The 21,105-nt window shown below is 47.6% G+C and overlaps 1 protein-coding gene across 3 annotated transcripts in view; it reads right to left on the bottom strand.

Annotated features, from left to right (window-relative positions):
- The window catches only part of DENND2B (DENN domain containing 2B), a 155,995-nt gene that overhangs the window by 41,958 nt on the left and 92,932 nt on the right, over window positions 1-21,105 (bottom strand). For all 3 annotated transcript variants that reach the window (XM_054583039.1, XM_054583027.1, XM_054583032.1), the window contains exon 2: window positions 8,224-8,328. In XM_054583039.1, coding sequence (XP_054439014.1) covers window positions 8,224-8,303 — 80 coding nt within the window. In that variant the 5' untranslated portion in view covers window positions 8,304-8,328. The remainder of the gene's footprint in view (window positions 1-8,223; window positions 8,329-21,105) is intronic.

Here is a 21,105-nt window from a genome sequence, read left to right as displayed (position 1 = left end):
TGTTTGTTTGCAGGTTAAGGGTACACAAGGCCCAGCTTCCAATATGCTTCGTCCCTCCTAAGTAGGTGTCTAGCCAGCTTCCAAGTGAAAGCGCTGGAGTTGGCCATTCACCTTTCTAGGCTGCTCAACTAAGGTGGGCCCCCTGGGCTCCGTGGGCATCAACACCCTCCCACCACTCAGCGACTGCGCCAGCTCTGGAGATGGGCCTCTTACTGAACTTCCCCAAGACCATGCTCTGAGGCACACAGGCGCAGAAAAGGGAGGAAGGGTGCCAGGGTCCTGTCAGTGTGGCCAGAAGTTTGGTCCCCAGGCCAGAGCAGAGGCTCAGCTCAGTCACTCCCACTGACATTCCACTTGGGGACAGCTGTGATACAAAGCCAAAGGGCGGGGGACACTGACAACTCGGCCTTCCTGCTCCCAAAGCAACCTCATCTCAAATGGCTGGATGGCTGCGATAGGGTCCAGGACAGCCTCATCCTCCAAGCGGGGCTACACCTGGGCCACCACATACAGAGACTGTTGATGTCAATCACAGCTTGTTAAGGCAAGGAGAATGGTAGCTAACTAGGGTCAGAGCAGAAACGGAGTCATCTTTTCACCTCCAGAAAGCTCACCTAAGAATCCACCAAAGTCTTGCCCGTCTGCCCTCAAGCTGATTTCCAAGGAAGCACAAAGATGACTGGAGAGCTCTTCTCTGGGTGGGAACCCCAAGTCCTCTCAGAAAGAGCAGCAGTGAACATAGAGAATTTACAAGACAGAAGCCCTCTCTGAGGCGGGTATCATATGATGCCTTATAGGAACATCCCCAGGGCCCTAGCCCAGTATCAGTGGGACTGTGTGTATAAAGCAGAGCCAGGCGTCATGCAAAGCTAAGAGGGAGAGACGCAGCTCCAGGAAACCATGCTAAAGACACTGGTGACAGTTTTAGAAACATGGTCCTCAAATTCTTTGATATGTCTCCTGTCTCTTGAATGGAGACTCTGTGACTACCTGACTGATTGATAAAATAGAGCAGAAATGAATCTGCGCCACTTTTCAGGCCTAGGCTTCAAGTAACCAGCAGCTTCCGCTTCCGTCTCCACGCTGTGAGGAAGCCCAGGCCACGTGGACAGGGCGCAAGCAGGCCTTCTGACAACAGTTCTTCAGAGTCTTAGAAGCCTTATTATTTTTAAGGGATCTGCACAGCCCATCCTTATGATCCCTAGAAAGCCTTTGGTTTGTGTGTGAGAGTCTATGAGGCAACACTTAAATCCTTATTTTTTAGGTCTTGACAAAGGATCTTTTAGTCTCACTCTAGATTTTCTGAGAAGATTGATTAAGGGATAATTAAATCACAATAAACTGGACAATTTAAAGAGTACAGTTTGATGAGTTCACATACACACCAAACATACCCACACTAGAAAACGAGCACCATAATCTGGAAGCCATTTTTTTTCTTCCTTTTTAAAAAAAAATTTTTAATTACAGTTTACTTTCAATATTATTTTGCATTGGTTTCAGGTATATAGCATAGTGGTTAGACAATTATTTATTTTCCCAAGTGTTCTCCCCGCCCCGATATTTACAGTGCCCACTTGGCACCATACATAGTTATGACAATTTTACTGACTATATTCCCTGTGCTTTATTTTATATCCCCCCTGCCTATTCTGTAACTGCCAATTTGTGCTCCTTAATCCCTTCACCTCTTTCACCCTGTGCCCCCACCCCACTCCCCTTGGCAACAACCTGTCTGCTCTCTGTGTCTCTGAGTCTGTTTCAGTTATGTCTGTTCATTTATTTTGTTCTTTAGATTCCACACATAAGTGAAATCATATGGTATTTGTCTTTTTCTAACTTATTTTAACACTGAGTATAATACCCTCTAGGTCCACACATGCTGTTGCAAATGATAACATTTAGTTCTTTTTTATGTGGAAGCCATTTCTTAAATTGAGAATTTTTTTCTAGTCTAGAGAGAATGAGAATAAAACAAGTTTCATTTTTCTAATCCAGAAAACCCTTTTTCATTTATGTTTCCCTTAGAATTTTGCTTGAACACCGAACAGTTCCCTTTTTTGGCTCATCTCTTTTCTCTGTGACTATAGGCAGCTAGAGTAAGTTATAGGCCTTCACATCAAGAGGACGAGTACTCCAGGAACTGCACATAATAAAAAAAAAAAGACTGCATCCTGAGAGTCGCATCTATGCCTGGGCCTGACTCAGGTAACAAGATCCTAGACGTCAAGCTGGTGTCACGAACAGGATGAGACTTCGGATCCTAAGGGAGAGAATGAGTGTATTTTGCATTTGGGGAGGATGTGAATTTTTGTCACCAGAGAGCAGACTGCGGCAGATGGCATTTCCCGAAGACAGTGACCACAACATGTTCCAGCTCATGTGCCTTCTTGCAATGCGATGCTGACACTCCGCTCGTCAAGTAGAAACTACTTTCCTTCCCCTCGTGTGATGCTGTGACTTACAATAAATATATATTTGGTCTTCATCTCTGTTTCTGGCAGAGGGTTCCTAAAACCCTTGCAATTTCCTAAGCGAAGACAGGGATAAGGTGTCTTTTGTTATGTCAATGAAGTGACTTTTGGAACCTATCTAAGGGTGGGAGCTGATTTCCACAAGAACCAACATGGTGAGAAGACAGTTGGAACTTTCAGTCACACCCCCGACCTCTGGGGAGAAGAAAAGGGCCCCAGGTTGAGTCCATCACCAATGGCCAGCGATTCAATCAATTGTGTCTATGTAATAAAGCCTCCATAAAAACCCAAAATGACAAGGCAGAAAACTTCCAGGCTGGTGAACGAGAATGCTTCCACGTGCCACCATGCCAGGCCCAAGCTCCACATGGACAGAAGTTCCTTGATTTGGGACTTCACCCTATGTATCTCTTCATCTGGTTGTTGATTCCTATCTAATACATCCTTTGTAATAACCTGGTAATCTAGTGAGCAGTTTCTTGAGTTCTGTGAGCTGCTCTAGCAAATTAGGCCGAAGGCAGGGGGTCATGGGAATCTCTGATTTACAGTCAGTCGGTCAGAAGCTCAAGTGACAACGTGGGCTTACGATCCCACAAACCACACTTACTCACTCACTCACTCACTTACACATTGGAAATCGATGAAGCTGTTTACCCTGTACTTAGCCAGACCTTAGTTATTGCCTTAATAGAGAAAAACAGAAAAGACACTATGCAACTTCTGAGGCTACATCATTAAAATGCCATACATTTCTGACTTGTTCTCTTAAGATGCTCACTCTCAGAACCCTGACATCATGCTGGGAAAGTATGCAGCCCAATGGGGAGGCCACCTGCAGGTGTCCCCCCGCTGAGGTGCCATCCAACGGCCAGTGTCAGCAGGCAGACCTGTATGTGAACAGCCTTCAGATGGTTCCAGCCCCTAGCCACTCGTCACCCCCAACCTTCAAGACACCCCAACTGATGCTGCGAGGAACAGAGACTAGCTTTCCCTAATGAGCCCTACCCAAATCGTAATTTATAAGCAAAATATATGACTGTTAACGTTTTAAGCCACTAACGCGATGTTTTCAGGCACTAATGTTTAAGCCAACCTTAGTTTAGGGTCGTTTGTTATACAATGATAAATAACCAGATAATACTGATGACATCACAGTTCCTTAAGGAAGCGTCTCCGATAACAAGGGGGCTAAGGCCACAGGTCATCCTTTTACCCACCGTCACTACTCTCAGGAGATTTTTCTACACTGTAAGCTCTTACCTTCTTCTTCAAATCTAAGGTACAGGGTTCAAACCTGTACCCACTTTGGCAGCGAGATCTTAAGGACACTCTGGATTTCACCATATCACAAACGAAGGCCTCCTTTGCACAGAAACCTGCACAGGTGAGTGAAATTATGGTTCCACTGTCAATCAGCTCTACGTGGGCTTTAACTTCCTCATATGTAACATCAGGTAACTGAGCTAAAAGAATCCCCCTCCAACTCTGACACTCCGAAAGGCTATGTGCTGTGCCTGCAAGGAGCTCCAACTCACTAGGGAACTAAGACCCATACACATGTCTGCCCTATGAGGCACTATTTGATAAGTGTCATTTGGAGGCTCCAAACCAACGTTCTAAGAGTGAATGCTGAAGGGGGAGGAATCCTTCCTAGCTGGGAGGCCAAGAAAAGCACTGGGAGGGAAATAACTAACATTTTTGCATCCAGATTGGCAGAAATGTAAGGTTTGCATAGAGAGCAGTAAGATAAGGGTAAAAAGAAAGTCCAGGGTTTTTCATGAAAGCCTACAAGCCGAGCCAAGTTTGGCCGTAATACAGATGACAGTTGTGTCTGAGCAGGGAGATTCCCGTAGTGTTTGTGGGGACGTGCATGTAGTAGTACATTAGAAAATAACAGAAGGATCAAACAAGCAAGCCTTAAGTCCTTCCTCCCATTGGCTTTGCATCCTTGGGGAATACCTTCTCTCCTCTGTGTCTCAGTTTCCCAATCTATAAAACGATGGGTTACACTGAGTGAATGCTAAGGTTCCTTTTCAACTGCATTTCTAAGGGTCTATGGCCTGAATAGAAAGGGAGTTCAAAGTTAACAAGACCCATTAGGAAGGCATGGTAGTAGCTTTTGCACTAAGAAGCTGATCTCCCAGTCATCTAGTTAACTGGTCAACAAATAGCTAACTATTTTCCACATATTAGGCATCGTTCCAGGCTCCGGGGAGAAGTAAAAAAGTCCATCAAAGCCCTTGACCCCAAGATATCTACACTGTTGCAGACCCCCAGGCTTCCCACTCCTGCACCCGGAGGCAAGGACCCCAAACACAACACTGACAGCCTGTATTTCTGGATCACAATGACCCAGGTGCTGTGGCTCCACAGTGAAGAAGCTGTCGAGGAAATCAGCAGGCATGACACGTCTTCTAAAAACAGCCCCTGCTGCCTGCCAGGTCTTAGAGCACACGCGAAACCTCCCGAGAGCAACAAGTGGCAGAGCTCACATAGGTGGCTCAGTTAGCTCTACCACAACACGTCCTTGTTTCCAAGTCACCGAGCTGCTTCTAGTCCCACCCCAGCTCCTCCGCACCAAGGTCAGAAAGCCTGACCTCTGGAATTCAAAGGAGCTTTGAGCATCCCTCCTCCCGCACCCCAGAATCCGAAGCAACATCTGAGCTGGGGTACGAACAGCCTGTGAAGAGGGTGTATCTGGCAACTAAGGGTGAAGCCTCATTAACAAAGAGAAAGGAAAACCTATTTATACCAGGAGACCAAAACATAGCAAAGAAAAAAACTTTGGTGGTCAAATCAAATGGTTGAGATTTCTTCCTCCTACATATCTATCTTGCCAAATCAAGACTGGGCTACGAAGGAAAAGGAAGAACACAAATTAGCAAAACTCCTGTAAAAAACTAAAAACTAATAATGAAATGGAATTCAGGATCTTTAACCCATATTAGCCTAGCAGTAGGACCAGGTGAAGTCTTATTCAAATTAAGGATACAGCCTTGCAAATACATATCTTGACAGTTCCACGGGGCCCCATCGGCCCCTTCCTACCGGCTTCTCATGCCCCAGAGGACACCTGTCCCCAAGTCTGACATAAATGCCTGTCAGTACATTGGGTTCCTCTGCTTCCATGGGGATGACATGGAGGTCCCCAAGGCAGCCGGGGAGCCAAAGGCCCAGCTTTCCAAGGCCTAGAACCCATTCACTCCCCAACCAGTTTCTGTCGGTCACACTAGTAAGTCTTTTCCCACCAGGACTCCTGGGCTGACACTGAGAAAAGGGCCCCAGGTTACTGCCAAACAACTACTGAAAGGTCAGAGTAAGAGATTCAGGTGCCAAGGCCATCAATCCAAGTCACAAATGTCTCGAGGAAAGAGAATGGATCATCCCTCTTTGTCCCCTACTGTCCGCCACAGAGCCTGACACCCAGGAGGAGAGCCCTCAGAGTTCACTGACAATGACTTCCTCAATGCACTGGTGACTTACTGTCCCACTCGGCCCAAAGAGCACCTCCCCAGGTACGGCCGGGGGTGAAGGCAGCCCAAGACACCACCAGGTGACAATTCCAAAATGACACCTACAGTCTAGCGGCAGCCTCTGAGAGGAGGGGGTAGCTAGTCACAGAGGCCCATGACTCCCCGCCAGAAGCCCAGGAAAGGAGGGAGGAAAGGAAGTGAGGAAGGGAAGTGAGGACTTAGAGGCGAGGCTGCAAAGATGATTTTTTTAGGCACATCACAAGCTCAAATATATACAAACACCATCCATCTTGTTAGGACAACCAGCATGCTCAGAAGCTAAAGAAAGAGCAAATTCTAAAAACATTTAAAACACAGAGATATGTTTCTAAGTAGAAACTGGAGAACCATCAGCAGCCCTGATTCTGCTTTGTGACAGATGTAAACAACGCATCTCACCAACCCCCAGAGTGAAAATTAGGAGAAAAGAAATGAATACTTAGAAGGAATTAAGGGCTACTGGGAATGATAATTTTTAATTCAGGTTCTAAACATACTGTTTCTTAAAAATTAAGAATAAAACCATATAATCACATATAATGTTTATTTCACCTCTACAATCTCACATTAAAAGAGGCGAGACCCTTAATCAATCTCCGGTCTCCATCTGCCACCAGGCCGGTGCGAGCCCAGCAGAGCAGATCCCCAGAAGCGGGCGACGGGGGACGAGGACTCCGCGACCTAGACCTGTTTCTGCCTTGGCCACCACATGCCCTGGCAGAATTCAGTTTTTCTATGTTCTACCCAAGAGGTTGATGGTCCCTGCCATTCTTAGCCTGAAGCAAGCAAGCAAGCGAGCACCTCTAGGATAAGAGGGTGTGTGGGCAGAAGGCAGGGGGTTCTTACTGGTCTTCTTGCCACAAAGTGATTATTCAATTTGTTTGTCTAAGTACCAAGCTCTTAGGTACCTAACAAGTCAGAACCTACCCGTCTCCATTCGTTCAGCTGGCACAGTCCATCCAGGCCATTTCCACGGGGACCGAACCCTGTGCGTGTGGTGCAGGGAACTCCTCCTGCCTCATCCGTGCCAGTGATCCCCAGGGGCTGTATCCTGCACCCCATTCAACCCACCCTATCTGGACTCCGGCTCTGAATGAATCACATGTCTACCACCACCGCTGGGCCGACCTGAGGGGGCTACACCCCGCTGGGCTCGGCCTGGCACTGCACAGCCCAGACATCCAGGAAGGAACAGCCCTGCCCCAACCTAAGCTGAGCATCCTTCTCACGGCCAGTTCTCCTTTCTAGAGGCTGAGGGACCAAAAGCCAAATCTGTGCACCTGAGATTCAGCAGAAGAGGCTGCGAAACGTATGTGGCTTTAATAAAAGAGCCCAGAGGTTCTTCTAGGACATCCACCTCAAGCCTTGGCCTGGACCCGAGAAGCGCTGGTGAGAGCTGCACATCTACCTGCCAGCTCTGGAAGCTCTTACTCCATCGCAGGGAGGGAGTTAACATTTACTGAGTGGCCTTATGCCAGACACTATTCTAAGTACTGACATATATTATGTCAGTGCATCCTCACAGCAACTCTGTAACGTAAGTACTACTATTATTTTACAGAGGAGTAATCAAGATTTTAGAGGGCATAAGAAAACACCCTGAGATCTAAGTAGTTAATGCTTAGATTTAAAGCCAATTCTATGAGTCCAAAATCGTGGTTTTTCTCTGGTCCAACATTCCCGCTTTTAAAAAGAAGACAAAACCAGCAAAGTCGATTATAGGTTACGCTGACTGAGATTCCCGAAGCGGCTTTGTTTGCAGCCCAGCCCAAATTCTCGTAGACCTAGACTTCTGCTTGGAACTTGTCCTGGTGTGCATAACTGCTCCCCCCAGCCCCCCGTGTGGGCAGCCTCCCTCACCATAGCACAGCCGCGCTCAGGGGCAGCCCCCCCCGGGCTGTCCCTGATTTGGGAAAAAGAAACATCCAGAAGAACATCAGCTGCTTCTTACTCCATTCCTGGAGCTCTAGGCTCCTCTGACAGTACAAAGCAAAGCGTGTTTTATAGTCCCTGTTTGCTCTCTCCTGTGGAGACTTAGACAACTAGAAAATATCTATATTATTTCTGCTTCATGGTCAGCATGAGCTGGGCCCAGATTATTCGCCAAGATGACCGTCAGAGTCATGACACTCGTTTACATTTTGGCAGGGATCCTACCCAGGAACCAGGCCATTTGGCTGTCCCTTGATGGCACCCTCCAGGGGGCCCCATTCCCCCAGCAGTGCTCCCCTACTCACCTGCTCAGAGTCCCCCGAGGGGCCTTAGTGCCTCCAGCTCCGTGGGTGATGCTGGAATTCTTGTTGGCAGTCATGGTCATTTCGGCTCTCTGCAAACCCAGAGCCCTGCAAAGACAAGGCCTATAAGCCAAGTTTCCACAGGCAGCCAAAAGCACCTCAAACATTTCCAGATGACCTCCAAAACTGCCAAGAGGGTTTCTGTGGCGGGTGGTAGGAACCACTTTCCCACATATATTTAGTCCCACGTGTTAGAGCTTAAGAGCCTCTAAGGACCCCGGGTCTGGGTTGGGAAGAGAGTCTGTAAGCTAACAGATGACTTATCTGTTCACAGAAAATAATAAAAACAAACAAACAAACAAAATAAAACCCCCCATCTACATCCTACCTCTTCCCATTTAAGTTAGCGTTTCCCAAATTCCTAGCATGCCATACAGCCTTTATAAATTTTACCATATTTGCATACCTCCTGAAAAACTATTCAACATTTTTTCTTGAATCAACTTGAAATTGACTTGCTTTTCGTAAAATGTTCTAAAGCCCTGGCCAGGTAGCTCAGCTGGATGGAGCATTGTCCCATACACCAAAAACGTTGTGGGTTTGATTCCCACTCAGGGCACATACCTAGGTTGCAGGTTTGATACCCAGTTGGGGTGCATATGGGTGGCAACTGACTGATGTTTCTCTCTCTGAAATCAATAAATTAATCCCAGGGTGAGGATTTTTTAAAAAGATATAAACTGTATTATGTCAAAATAAAAAAAATTATGTGCTGTTAAAAAAAAATACCATTGAGGAAGTAAAAAAACACCCACAGAATGGGAGAAATTATTTGCAAATCATACATCTGCTAAGGAACTTGTATCTAGAACACATAAAGAGCTCTTACAACTCAATACCAGAAAGGCAAATATCCCAACTAAAAAACTGATAAAGGATTTGAATAGACATTTCTGGAAAGAAATAAAATCAGCCAATAAGCACGTGAAACAATGTTCAACATCAATGATCATTAGGAAAACACATTTAAAAACCACAATGAGATATTGCTTCACACGCATTAGGATGACTATAATCAAAAAGACAGAGAAGGACCCATGAACAAAGCCAGAGTGGGGAAGGACCGAGGGTGGGAAGTGGGGGTGGATGGGGCAAGGGAAAGTGGCGGTAGGAAAATGGAGGCAGATGCATCTGAACAATAAAAAAAATTTTTTTTAAAAGACAGAGAAACACAAGTACTCCCGAGGCTGTGGAGAAACTGGGAACTTCATTTAAAATGTGCAGCCACTTTGGAAGTTCCTCAAAAAGTTACACACAGAGTTACCATATGACCCATCACCACCCACTCCTACGTATATATCCAAGAGAAATGAAAACATTATGTCCACACAAATACTTATACACACAAATGTTCCCAACAGCATTATTCATAATAGCCAGAAAGTGGGAAAAAAACAGTGTTCACACCAACAGATGAATGCATGAACAAAATGTGGTATGCACGTACAATGAAATATCATCAGACATAAAAAGGAATAAAGTACACTGATATGTTATACATTCTACAACATGGGTAACCCCTGATGCCATTTTTTTTTTTTTTTGAAACGTCCAGAAGAGGGCAAACCTAAAGAGACAGAAAGTAAATCAGAGGTTGCTGAGGGATGGGATGAGGGTAGAAGAATGAGGAGTGACCGAATGAATATGAAGCCTTCTCTTTGGGGTGAAAAAAAAAGTTCTGGAAATACATAATGGTGATGGGTACACAATTCTCTGAATAGATTAAAAATAACTGAATTATCCACTTTATGTGGGAGAATTGCACGGTAGGTGCATATCTCAATAGGGATGTTAAAATAAAACTTAAGAACAAAAAAAGAAATTGTTTTCAGTGCCTCGGAGTGTGGATGGGGGACAACCACCGTGAAAGTGCCCTGCGGCCCGGGCGGACCCCACCCTCGCCGACGCGCGGCACGGCGCGAGCAGCCGTTCTCTCGCACTGACTGGCATTCTCATCACGTTGACCTGAATCAAGGATATTTGGATGTGAAAGTTCAACCCAGTTATTTATGGCCACTCATGACCATAATCCAAGAGGCCATCTATTTATTACCTTGATGCAAATAAGTGATCATCTCAATGATAACAATAAGCCAAACCCTAATTCTTTATATCACGCCTACTTCTTTCCTGATGGCAACATGAAAGGCACCCCCTCAAATTGCTTTCACTTCACAGAAGCTGTCAAGGTCGTGGTTCTGGTGCCGGTGGCAATGGGTGCGGTGGGAGCTGGAAAGGGAGGAAGCAGACAGCAGAAAAAAGGGCGACTATCTGATAGTGACAGCAACGAGACATCCCTCCAAGGTGAATACTGCCGGTGCTTTGGGGAAAAGGGAGCCAACCCTGGGCTTCACTTTCATCCTTCACAAAGTGGAGAAAAGTCATCCCTACCTGCTGGGGAAAAAAATGTTTGTAAACTCAAGTACAAGGCATAACATCAGTTATAATGATGATGAGGTGGAGGAAGAGAGAGAGTCAATCCTGCCACCAGAGCATCCATGTGTACTGGCGAGATACTCTTTTTACTTGCACCAGCCCCGTGCCGAGTTACGTGCTTGGCACGGGGCTGTGTGTGTAACAGGAAGAAGGGAGAGGGGAGGCAGCCTCTGGGAGCTTTCCCAGGCCAGTTTTCAGGGTCGTCAGGGAGCACTGCGTTACAAGGAATCAACTTGCTGAGCGTATGCTTTCAGCTGCACCCATGGTAACAATGGTTGCAATAACCACATAAGCCATCAAAACAACATTGGGCATGCTCTAGCAGCTCCAGGGCGAACCCCCGGGGAAAGGGCAGAAGCCTTGTGGAAAGATTGAAAACAGAAATATCTTAAAAGAACATGATGAAAAATATATTCTCTCCCTGAATTCCCAACATAAGGAAGGCAGACTCACTGCTCTGAAATGCTGTTATGTAGTTGAATATGAGAACAGAGCCAACTTAGTAAGAAGGAAAAATGTAGGTGATGCTGACATTTGCTTGGTCCAAGAAGAAAGATCCTGTGAAGACATAACCAAGAGAGGAGTGAATCAAAATTGCTCCCGGGCCTATGGCAGGAACCCTTGGTCACATTGCTGCACAAGTATAGCTGTTATCCTCGTAAGTGGCCTCAGAGTTAAGGCATCTTGCGCAGGCACTGCAGAGAAGCCCAGAGGGCCCAGCAGTCAGAAGGACAGATGAAAATATCTTCTTCACACTGTCCTCCCTTCCGCCTGCTCTCTATTGGCCAGATCTGTCAGGGTCAGTGGGTAATCTAGGGGGTCGGGGAGATGAGGATCTGGCTAATCCTTTACACCTGCAGCTCAGACCTGAGCACTCTGCACGGCTGGCTGCCTAGGGGACACCGCTTCTCCCAGGGGCCTACGAGCAACTCCAGGCTCTCACCTATGCTTTCAGCCTGACACCTTGGCCAGTCGGGCTGAAGGGGAGAAAACGCTCCCCGGAAGAGGAAATAACCACTGGGAATGGAGCAGAGAAGCAAGGGGGATGAGAGGCTGCTTTGCTAGTTCCCAGGCCCATCAATGGCAAAGTCCAGACAGAAACTACATGTTTGGAAAAATGGAATTGTTGAAGTATCTGAAAAATTACAACCCAGAGAAAGGAACATAATAGGGTGCCTCCAGAACTTATCTACAAACTCTGCATTGCAACAAAGAGACCCAGCCCCAGAAACTTAAGGTGCAGTGGGACAAACACCTGACTTGGGGTTAGGCATCTAAGTCCAAGCTGCCTCTATCAACTGCTACTTCAGTGACATTGCACAAGTGTTTTCCAAGACTCAACTTTCTCACGATAAGTGCAATAATAATAACATGACCTACCTCACATGACTGTTATGTTTGGCACAGAGAAGCCTAATAGTAAATGGTTTTTCTTCCAGCTTATGTTTTTCTAGGTATTTGGAAGGCAACCTCTCCATTCAGGAGCTTGAGTCATTTTTCAGACTCCTTGGCACTGCCATTTGATACATTTACTCTATTCTAGGCACTTGCAAGGTACAAGATATAAAAACTGATACAGTCCCTGCCCTGGAGAAGCTAACTGTAAAGGGAGAAAAGTCAAGTAAAAGGGAGGCCTCACTGCGAGGCAACATGAAAAGTAAGCGTTAACCTATTTGTTACCCACAGTAACTGGACCTACGGAAAAGCAAAGGTACATTGATTATGAGACATGCTGCTGGATTCTTTATATAATCATAATAGCTGCAGTTATAAGCGCTTCATATCTATTAAATCATTCAACCTTGTAGCAACCTAATGAAGTCGGTTCTATTACTATTTACACATTATGGGGAAAATCAAAGTACAGGGCAGCTAAACAGCTTGCTCCAAGTCACACAGCTCTAGGGAGTGCAAGACAGGAATTTGAGCCCACGCGGCTGTCCCCGTGCCCCGGCTCTGAGTCAGGACACTGCCCGGCCCTAATCAGCCTCTAATTCAGCTCCCACCAGCCTACGAGGCAGTAGATAATATAGGTCCGTTTTTCCAATCAGGAAGTTTAAGTTCAGAAAGGTTAAGTGACTGGCTCCAGATCACTCACCCAGTGAAGGAACAGGGCAGGAATGTGGACTCAGCTCTGCCTGACTCCACTGACTGCTTACGCTCCTCAACATCGACGGGGGTGCTTGCTACACATGCAGGGACCCAGGCCCCGGCTCCACCTCCTGAATGGGAGTCTATAGGGATGGGGCCTAGGAATGTGCGTTGTCCAAAACCACTTTAGGTTAGTCCTATATACCTCTTAAGTATGAAAAATGTGTGTCCCACAGCATGTTCTCTGAGGACTTGGAAAGGTATGAAACGTCACTACCAATCATCTTCCCAAAAGTCTGCCTAGCTGTGAGCTTCCTCCTCCCACCCCTGGGCTTCTTCCACCCTGCACAGACCCACGGACCCCCAGTGACAAAGAGGCGCGTACAGCACCAGGTCCAGGGAAAGGTGTGCTCAGAGTTCTTGTATCCCCAAACAACTCTCCCTGCCACCCACCTCTGGTAGCTAACAGCTGCTTTCCTCACTTTCTCCTCGTTTGTTTTCCTGGAGAAAAAAGTTTGTACCCAAAAACATAAACTGGTTGGCAAGAGCAAAAAAATACCTCATTGGACCTTCCCTTTATTTGCAAAAACTTTGAATCAGTTGTCATTTTAAAAACTGGGTGTGTACAAATAAAACACAAATAAAAATTCAGATTTTTGGCTTCTCTTGAAAAATCAGAAAATCCGCCATCGCTGCCGGCATTTCTCTACAGTATGGCCAGAGTTGGCCAGACCTGAGAAGAGGCCCATTTAGATGTAGCAAGCTCTCTCCTACATCCGATGTCCCTCCCCACCCACCGCCTGCAGCTGGCCAGCCTCACGCGGCTCTGCCCCTCACTCTCCCGGGCAGCAGGTGGGTGCTGCGGCCCCAGCAGGGAAGGGCTGGGAGTTACTGTGCTGTGGGCAGCCACCCAAAGCCTCCTGGGCAGCCGGGCCTGAGCGGTGCAGGGCAGAAGAGCCTATTCTGGCACAGGGCATCGCCTTATAGCCACATCAAAACCTACATCTGCTGCCCTCAAGTGCCACTGGAAGAAAGAGCCTCTGGAAGGCTCCCTGCTTTTGCTCAGGCCAGCCTTCATCTTGCAACACTCTCCCAGCTTCCTGGGTGCTCCCTCTCCCCACTGTCCAACCTTATCAACTGATCCAGAGGCTCTCCCCAAGGTTCAAGAAGGGCCCCGCTGGAGCTCAGTCTCTGAAGGGAGTGCCTCCTGAGGGGTGCCGCGCCTCTAAGAAGGAACTTCCTTATCCTAGGGCAAAAAACTGTCGCCCCTTGTTTAGGTGACATCTCTAAGTGTCTATGCGGTACTTTTCCACAGGCCTAACTGTGGACGTGACAGTATGCCTTTCCCTGAGCCATCTGAACCCGGAGAGTGATGAGGAACGGATGTATGCACTTGAAGGGAAGCCTCCCACTCTGCCAGGACTTTAGTCTCCGTCGAGGGGAGACGCGCTGCTGGGCATCCTGCTTCCCTCGTCCAGGTAAGAAGGCGAGACACCAGACGACAGGAACCTCCAAGCCCCATGAGAGAATTTCTGCCGCCATCTGCCTACTTCCACTAGTTGCTTAGGCAAGCTCTCATGCGGAAGTAAGGGCTTAGGAAACAGCCCAAAGAGAAGGAAGAACAAGGCGGGAAAGGCAGCTGAGCCCTGTGTGTGCCCCAAGAGCCTGCTCACAGCCCACAGCTCTGCAGAGCTGCAGCCTGACTCCCGGCGGCCAACCTGCCCACTCACCCTGCCCCGGGGACACCGACTCAGACCCTCCTGACCTTCTCACAGACTCGCTCCCGCAACCTTCCTTCATCTCTAGGCCCTGGCCAAAGAGAAAAAGAACTGGCAGCTGCCCGAGAGCCGAGCCTAACTCTTTAATCTCTTCCTCTGAGAGGCTCAGCAACCAGTGTTGCCACTGCAAGCTTCAGGGAGGGTAGCAATTAGAATGACTTCCTTTTAAGTACCCAAATCGAAGCCCTCAAAAGTGTGAGAGCTTGATTCTCCCCTTCTGTCCTGCAGGTGTCTGTGGATGAGGCTCAGGTGGGAAGGGCTCTGGGTACCTTTCACAGCTCTGCCAGGACCCACACCTGCAGGCCTTGCTGTGGCAGCTCACCTGCACGGCCCCGCTGGTCTCTGGCATTCCTAGGAAGCTGAGCCCTCCCACGGGTCTGACAGCCTGGGCCCTTCTGTCCCTCCATGGCTGAGAAAACTGTGGGGGAGTGCTGGCTAGGTCTCCATTTTTTGAACAAACCTCCATACTTGGCAGAATTCTGCACCAACAGAAGGTGCTCAGAAAAATGCCACCTGACTTGTTAATGATGACAAAAGACAGCCCCAAGGAGTCAAAGGCAAGGATGACAAAGGGCCCTGGAAATTTGCGCACTGGCCATATCCCTTCAGGTGCATTTCTTCTCTTCCAAAAGTCAGCTGCTATGAAATCGTCAAGACTTTTCCAAATGTAGCTGCCACCCAGTCGACTGTCAATGGCGGGCCTCCCCCACCTACCTCCCGCCCCTCGGCCAATACTGATCTTCACACGTGTCCCTATTATTTTCCAACACTCTGCCACAGTAACAGGGTCTCACCCAACACACCCGAGGAAATCTGCCTTCATCTCATTCACGCTGGCTCTCTCCTCCCTCTTCCCTCTTTTCCTGATCCACTCCTCACTGGTTTATCTGCCCACAACCTTGTCTTTGGCTCTGCTGTGCCTAAAAACAAGGGGCTACGTGGGAAAGGGGAGAAAGGGGGCTTGAGGTTGGGTGGGTGGGCCTCTAAAGCTTTAGAGAGGGAGCCAAGAATGATTTTCTCAAGTCTATCCCATAGTTCTCTCGAAACATCAGACCCTTTTCCCTCTCACTACTTCTACCGCCCTGGAACCTTGGATCTTTTTCATTCCAGCCCTAGGTTCTGGGATTCTAGGTCCAGAAAGCCTTTCAAGCAAAAATGTCAAGGGGACCACGAGTCCAGTCAAGTAGAGAGGAACCAAGATTTGTTTTGCTGGGAGGTCAGAAGAATGGCTGGGTATTTTGACAGGTCTCTACGAGGGTGAAAGCCTCCTCAACCAGCCACAGGAAAAGATGGCTTTCGTTGTTGTTGTTGTTGAATTAATAATCCAAAACAAAATTAAGCTCTCTTTCCATCTCCTCACTGTCCACTTATCACTCCCACATCCTCTTTCCCCACCCTCCTCCTCAAAGAGCCCTTGAAGTCTGGGTTTTCAACCTCGGCCATTTTCAATCCCCTTTCCTGCCAGATGGTCCTTCTCCACTTTAGTACAGATTTCTGCGGAGGTTTGAAGCTGGTTTTAAACATTTCCTGAAAGCCTGAAACGGGGTGAGGGTTTGTTAGGCAATTCCAGGCCAAAGAAAATCTGGTTGCTTCCAAGATAGTTTTAAAAACCTAGACACAGCTGTTTCTGCCAGTCTGGAAACTCAGTCTCTCCGCAAGCGGCTCACCTCAATTCTGCCAGGACGGTGGAGCCCACGCTGCCCCGTGACCTGCCACCCCTGGGAAAAAGAAAGTAGAATGAAGGCTTGCCCCACAAAGAGCCCTGCTCCTGGCGGCTGCCCACTTTGGCAGGAAGACCTTGGTGGGTCCCTAGTCACGGTGATTGATGTGTGAAAGGTCACAGACCCACCTCACGCCGGCGCCTTCCCCGGCCATCCGCGGCAGACTAGCCGCCATGTCCTGCCCGTGCTAGGAACGTCATCCCTCCAAGCTTTTTGGCTCAACCAGTTCCTTCTATGTGGAGGTCCCCCACCTCCCTTCTTTCTTAAATATCCAGTTCAAATGTCAACTACTTTCTGAAGCCTTTCCTGATCCTAAATCAACCTCATTCTCACCCCTCCCATGCTCTCCGGGCCAGCTGAACTCAACCCAATTGATGGCAAACTGCCTCCCTTGCTCTAGAAAAACACACCACTCACAAGCTGGCTTTCTCAGAAAAAGACTCGCAAAGGCTACGGGTAAAGGGACTGGGCAAGTCTCAATACCTCCGTTTTCCTATCTGTAGCAGAGGGAGAACACCCCATCTCTATAATGAGGATGTGAAGACAAATGTGACACCATCTATAAAAAAAAAAACAAAAAACAGAGGATACTCAGAACCAAGAGAGAAGTCTCTGGGCCAGGCGTTTAGCCTTCTCCCAACTTGCAGCCTTAAGACCTCTTCTGTCCTCACTCTTGCAGCTGACTTGGCCTCCTACCTCACTGAGAAAACAGAAACCACCAGAACAGACCCTCCATAAGCTACCACCATCAATCACCTCTACCCACCACCAACATCAGCACCGATCATGTTGCTTCTCTTGCCCAAAACCCCTACGAGGCCCCCAACCACTCAGAATGACTTACAAGGCCCTTTATCATCTGGGTCCCCATGAAATCTCTGACCTCATTTCAGCTACTCTTTCTTCTTACTCTTTCCACACCAGCCACATTATTTCATTAGTTCCCCAAACACAGCACACATATTCCTACCGGGTGGCCTTCACACCTGCTCCACCCTGTAGCTAGAAAACACTCCCCTGAGAGAACCTGCACCCTCGTCTCCCAGGTCTTTGGTCAGATGTCATCTTCTTAGTGAGGTCTTCCTCCCCTGACCACACTATAAAAAATTAGTATTAAAATTGCTATTTAAAAAGCCTTCCTCCACCCCTCTACCCTTCACAACTCCTATTCCCCGGTTTTATTTTTATTTTATTTTTCTCCATAGCATTTATCATCATCTAACATACGACTTTTCTTTTCCATCGATTATGTTTATATAAGCTCCATGAGGCTATATAAAGCCTTATGTGTTTGTCTACAGCTGTATCCTCCGTGCCTAGAACAGTCCCTGGGGCATAGGAGACCCTCATTTAGTATTTTTTGAATGAAAAACCATTTGTCACCAGCTTAGAGTTGTCCTCTCAGGACGGGAACAGCAGTTTTGGGCTCCAGTATCCAGGCCCATCTTCTGACTCCACCAGCCTTCCCAGCTCCGTCTGACTTACCTGAGTAGCAATCACAACCACTCAGAAAATTAAAAAGGGGCCATGCCCTCTGAGCACCCAAAAGATCCAGGACAGGGATGGTTTCAGCCCAAGAACTCAGTTGAAATTGCCCTCTGCAAAGATAACGATCATTTTCCCATCAGAAGAGGCAAAGGTCCTTTCTCTGGGGCTTAATGAATCACAGGGCCTCCCGTTCCTGACCTCTGCTCTTTGGTGTACTACTGATCAGCCCTCTCCAAAGCACGGCAATGGAGTTCCCTCTCAGTCTGGAGCACAATCTGCCTGGAGCTCTTTATGCTAATCCAAAGGGGGCACAGGTTAAGGATGGCTGGGAAGTACTGTTGGCAGAGCAGGGAGAGAGAGACAGGTGCAGGCATTTAAGATTTTCATTTGTTTCATTAAGAACCCTTTGCGGGCATCTTTCCCATGCTACTGTGCTATGCTCTGTACCTTGCCCTTGAGTAGCTTCCCTATTTGAGAAAAAATAGTACAGAAATGATTGAGGAACAATGTAACAAGAGCTGTGACAGAAGCATGAACACATAGCCCTGGGAGCAAGGAAGAAGAGGAGTCATGAGGTAGACAGGAGGGATGTGGGGGAGGGCTTCTGGAGGAGCAGGAAGTGGCACTGGGCTGAGTCTTGCAGGGTTTGTGAAAGATAAAGAAGGCAGAACAACACTGTGAGCACTGAAAAAGCCATGAACAAAAGCCAAGGAGACCTTGAAGCAAGCTGAGATTTTTAACCAGGACACTAAAAGCAATGACCATAATAGAAAGCATTGAAAGATCAGACTACATTAAGTAAGAACTCTGTTCATTTTTTTAAAATGCTATTTAGGGAGTGAAAAAGGAACCTACAGAGTATGTAAACAGGTTGCAGGGCTTGGCAGATTTGGGAACATTAAATACGAAGAGCAACGTTATCAGGAAAAAGCCGAGTAACTCTCAAACTGCAGAGGTTGGCCAGATCATTAGGGCTGAACTTTTCCCTTTGCAGAAAAGCCTTTTGTTCCTTAGTTTTGGAAGGGAGTGGAAGAAAGTTCACGTGTACAGCCAGGCTCTGCTGGTGCCATCCATGTATTTATTTCATTTAATCTAACTGTCATTACCTCTATTTTATGGATGAAGAAACTGAGGCTCAGGTTAAGTAATTTGCCCTGGGTTTCACAGTAAGTGGCAGACCCCGGAGTTGCGAGAAGGCGGGGCTGAGCTCTTTGTCACAGCTCCCGGCAAGAAGCCTCCATCCCAAGCAAACCCCTGCAGCCCAGCTCTGTCTGGATGGAATTAGAAAAGAATATTGGCAAAGGTCTTATGCCTGGCCCCCAAATTCTTAGTGTGAAAAACCATTTTTCCTGAAGCCATCTATCACAGGGCCCTGAATCAACATGAAATAAATATAAGAGATGCTCCTCTCTCCAAGTTCCTCGGGCCTTTCTCCCCGCCGTTCCTCCCCCAACCCCCCTGGGCGGAAAGCACTCCCAACACAGAGCCCAGTCAAAGCCAGGCCCTCCCCTAGCAACGTGGTCCAGCTGCAGCTGAGACTGCAAACAGGGGGAGTCTGTCCATCCATCTGTCCAGCTTCTTTTTTGTTTCCATTGACATCCAAACTTTTATTTAAATATCCCTAAAGGAAGAACCTTTTTTTTTTTCATTTTTCATTGTATGTTTTTTCCTGTCCAACTTCTTTAAACATCATGACAGGGACACAATTTGCGTCTTTTTGCTCCTTTTAACAAGTGCTACTTAGCAATTTCAGGTCTGCGGCTCTCACATTGGGTGCCCGGGGCCCTAGAGCGCTGCAGGGGCGCCGCAAGAGAGTTTACATTTTTGAGGGAGACACAGCAATACTCCACATTTGTCAGATATCCCATGAGTTGCCTGCTTTAACATTAGATTGCACTACCTGCTTTTCAATGATGTCATTTCTTCATGAAGCTGCGTTTTTCAGCAGCTGCTGTGATTAAAAAAAAAAGAAAAGAAAAAAAAAAGCTAGGACCACGTGAAAAGCAATGTGCAACAGGAAACGAGGATGGGGCAGTATCCAATCTGATTCCAAGATGTGAGATGCTGTGCAGTGTCCAGTACATCCCATGAGTTGTCAATTGTGGTTATTTCAGAAGGAAATAATATTTTTCCTTTGACATTAAGTATAATTTTTTTCAAATGGCTACGCACTTACTACATCATTTAGACCTAAGTACTTAGTCAATGAAACTCAGGGTTTCTTTTGTTCTATGGGCATTGTGAAAAATTACTGAAACTCTAGGGACTGCTGACCGGAGAAAGTGTGAGAACCTCTGCAGGTGTGGTTCAGCCTGCATCTAGGAGCCAAGACGGAATTCCCAGGGCAGGCCCGACCCTGCCCCAGCAGCAGGCGGGCAGCACTCTCAGGGCTACGGGAGGCACACCCAGGCTTCCCACAGCGGCTCTCAGAACAGCTGCCCCGCTGCCTGAACAGAAGGGGGCTGCACACCAGCTCCCTGTTGGCCTAGAGGCTGTGCACATCTGCTTCAGCTTCGCCCCAGGCCCCCAGGCTCTCCTCAGAACTCCCTCCCTGAAAAGCTCCATTTATGAATCAGACCCAAAGCCAGTTCAGAGGCCAGCCAGCAGGGGACTTCCACACATGCGCAGACTTGGGTAATGTCCACAAACCAAACCATTAGTCCACAGAGGAAGAGAGCGATGGAAATCTGGGAGAGGGTTTCCACTGACAGCCCAACCACTGAAAGGCCAAGTGGGCTTTTGGGGTAAAGATTTGCACGAAAGTAACTCCTTTGTTCCCAAGGGGCTTCTTGCCCCTACACTCTCTCTCTCCCTCGATTCTTCCCTAAAGTCATCATCCTCTGCTGGTGACATCACAGCTGTTGATACAATAGTCCATGGTTGTGATGTCACAAGACTCAACTTTCATCTCGTTGGGTGGGGAGTCGGGATAGAGAATGTGACAAAGGGCCAGAGTAGAATAAAGTTATAGAACTGGAGTTTGCTTTATCATGCTAATTTCCCTGGTGATAAAGAGCAGTGACTCAGAAAAGGAAATGCAAGCCACAGGCACAAGGCTGGGTGTAGATTGGCCTATACCAAGGGGAGCGGGGCAGGAGGGCAGACAAGGGCAGAAAGGAGACAAAAGAAAGAAGTTTTCAATTCCAGGATTATCCAAATGTGACGATGTTCTCAGTTTGGTCCAGACTCTTCCCATCATTCACTGTCTGAGCCCAAAGTGGGTAAACGCTGAAATGTACAAAAGGCTCCAGGCTGAAACACGCCCCGGAATTTGTCTGGGGTATTGTATTGAGTTCTGGACTCCACACTGT

Source organism: Pteronotus mesoamericanus, unplaced genomic scaffold (genome assembly GCF_021234165.1).
Source record: "Pteronotus mesoamericanus isolate MK-2021 breed Mesoamerican mustached bat unplaced genomic scaffold, CSHL_Meso_final contig_1189, whole genome shotgun sequence".
Taxonomy (NCBI): domain Eukaryota; kingdom Metazoa; phylum Chordata; class Mammalia; order Chiroptera; family Mormoopidae; genus Pteronotus; species Pteronotus mesoamericanus.
The sequence above is the reverse complement of the archived record's forward strand: the minus strand, read 5'-3'. Positions and strand labels throughout refer to the sequence as shown.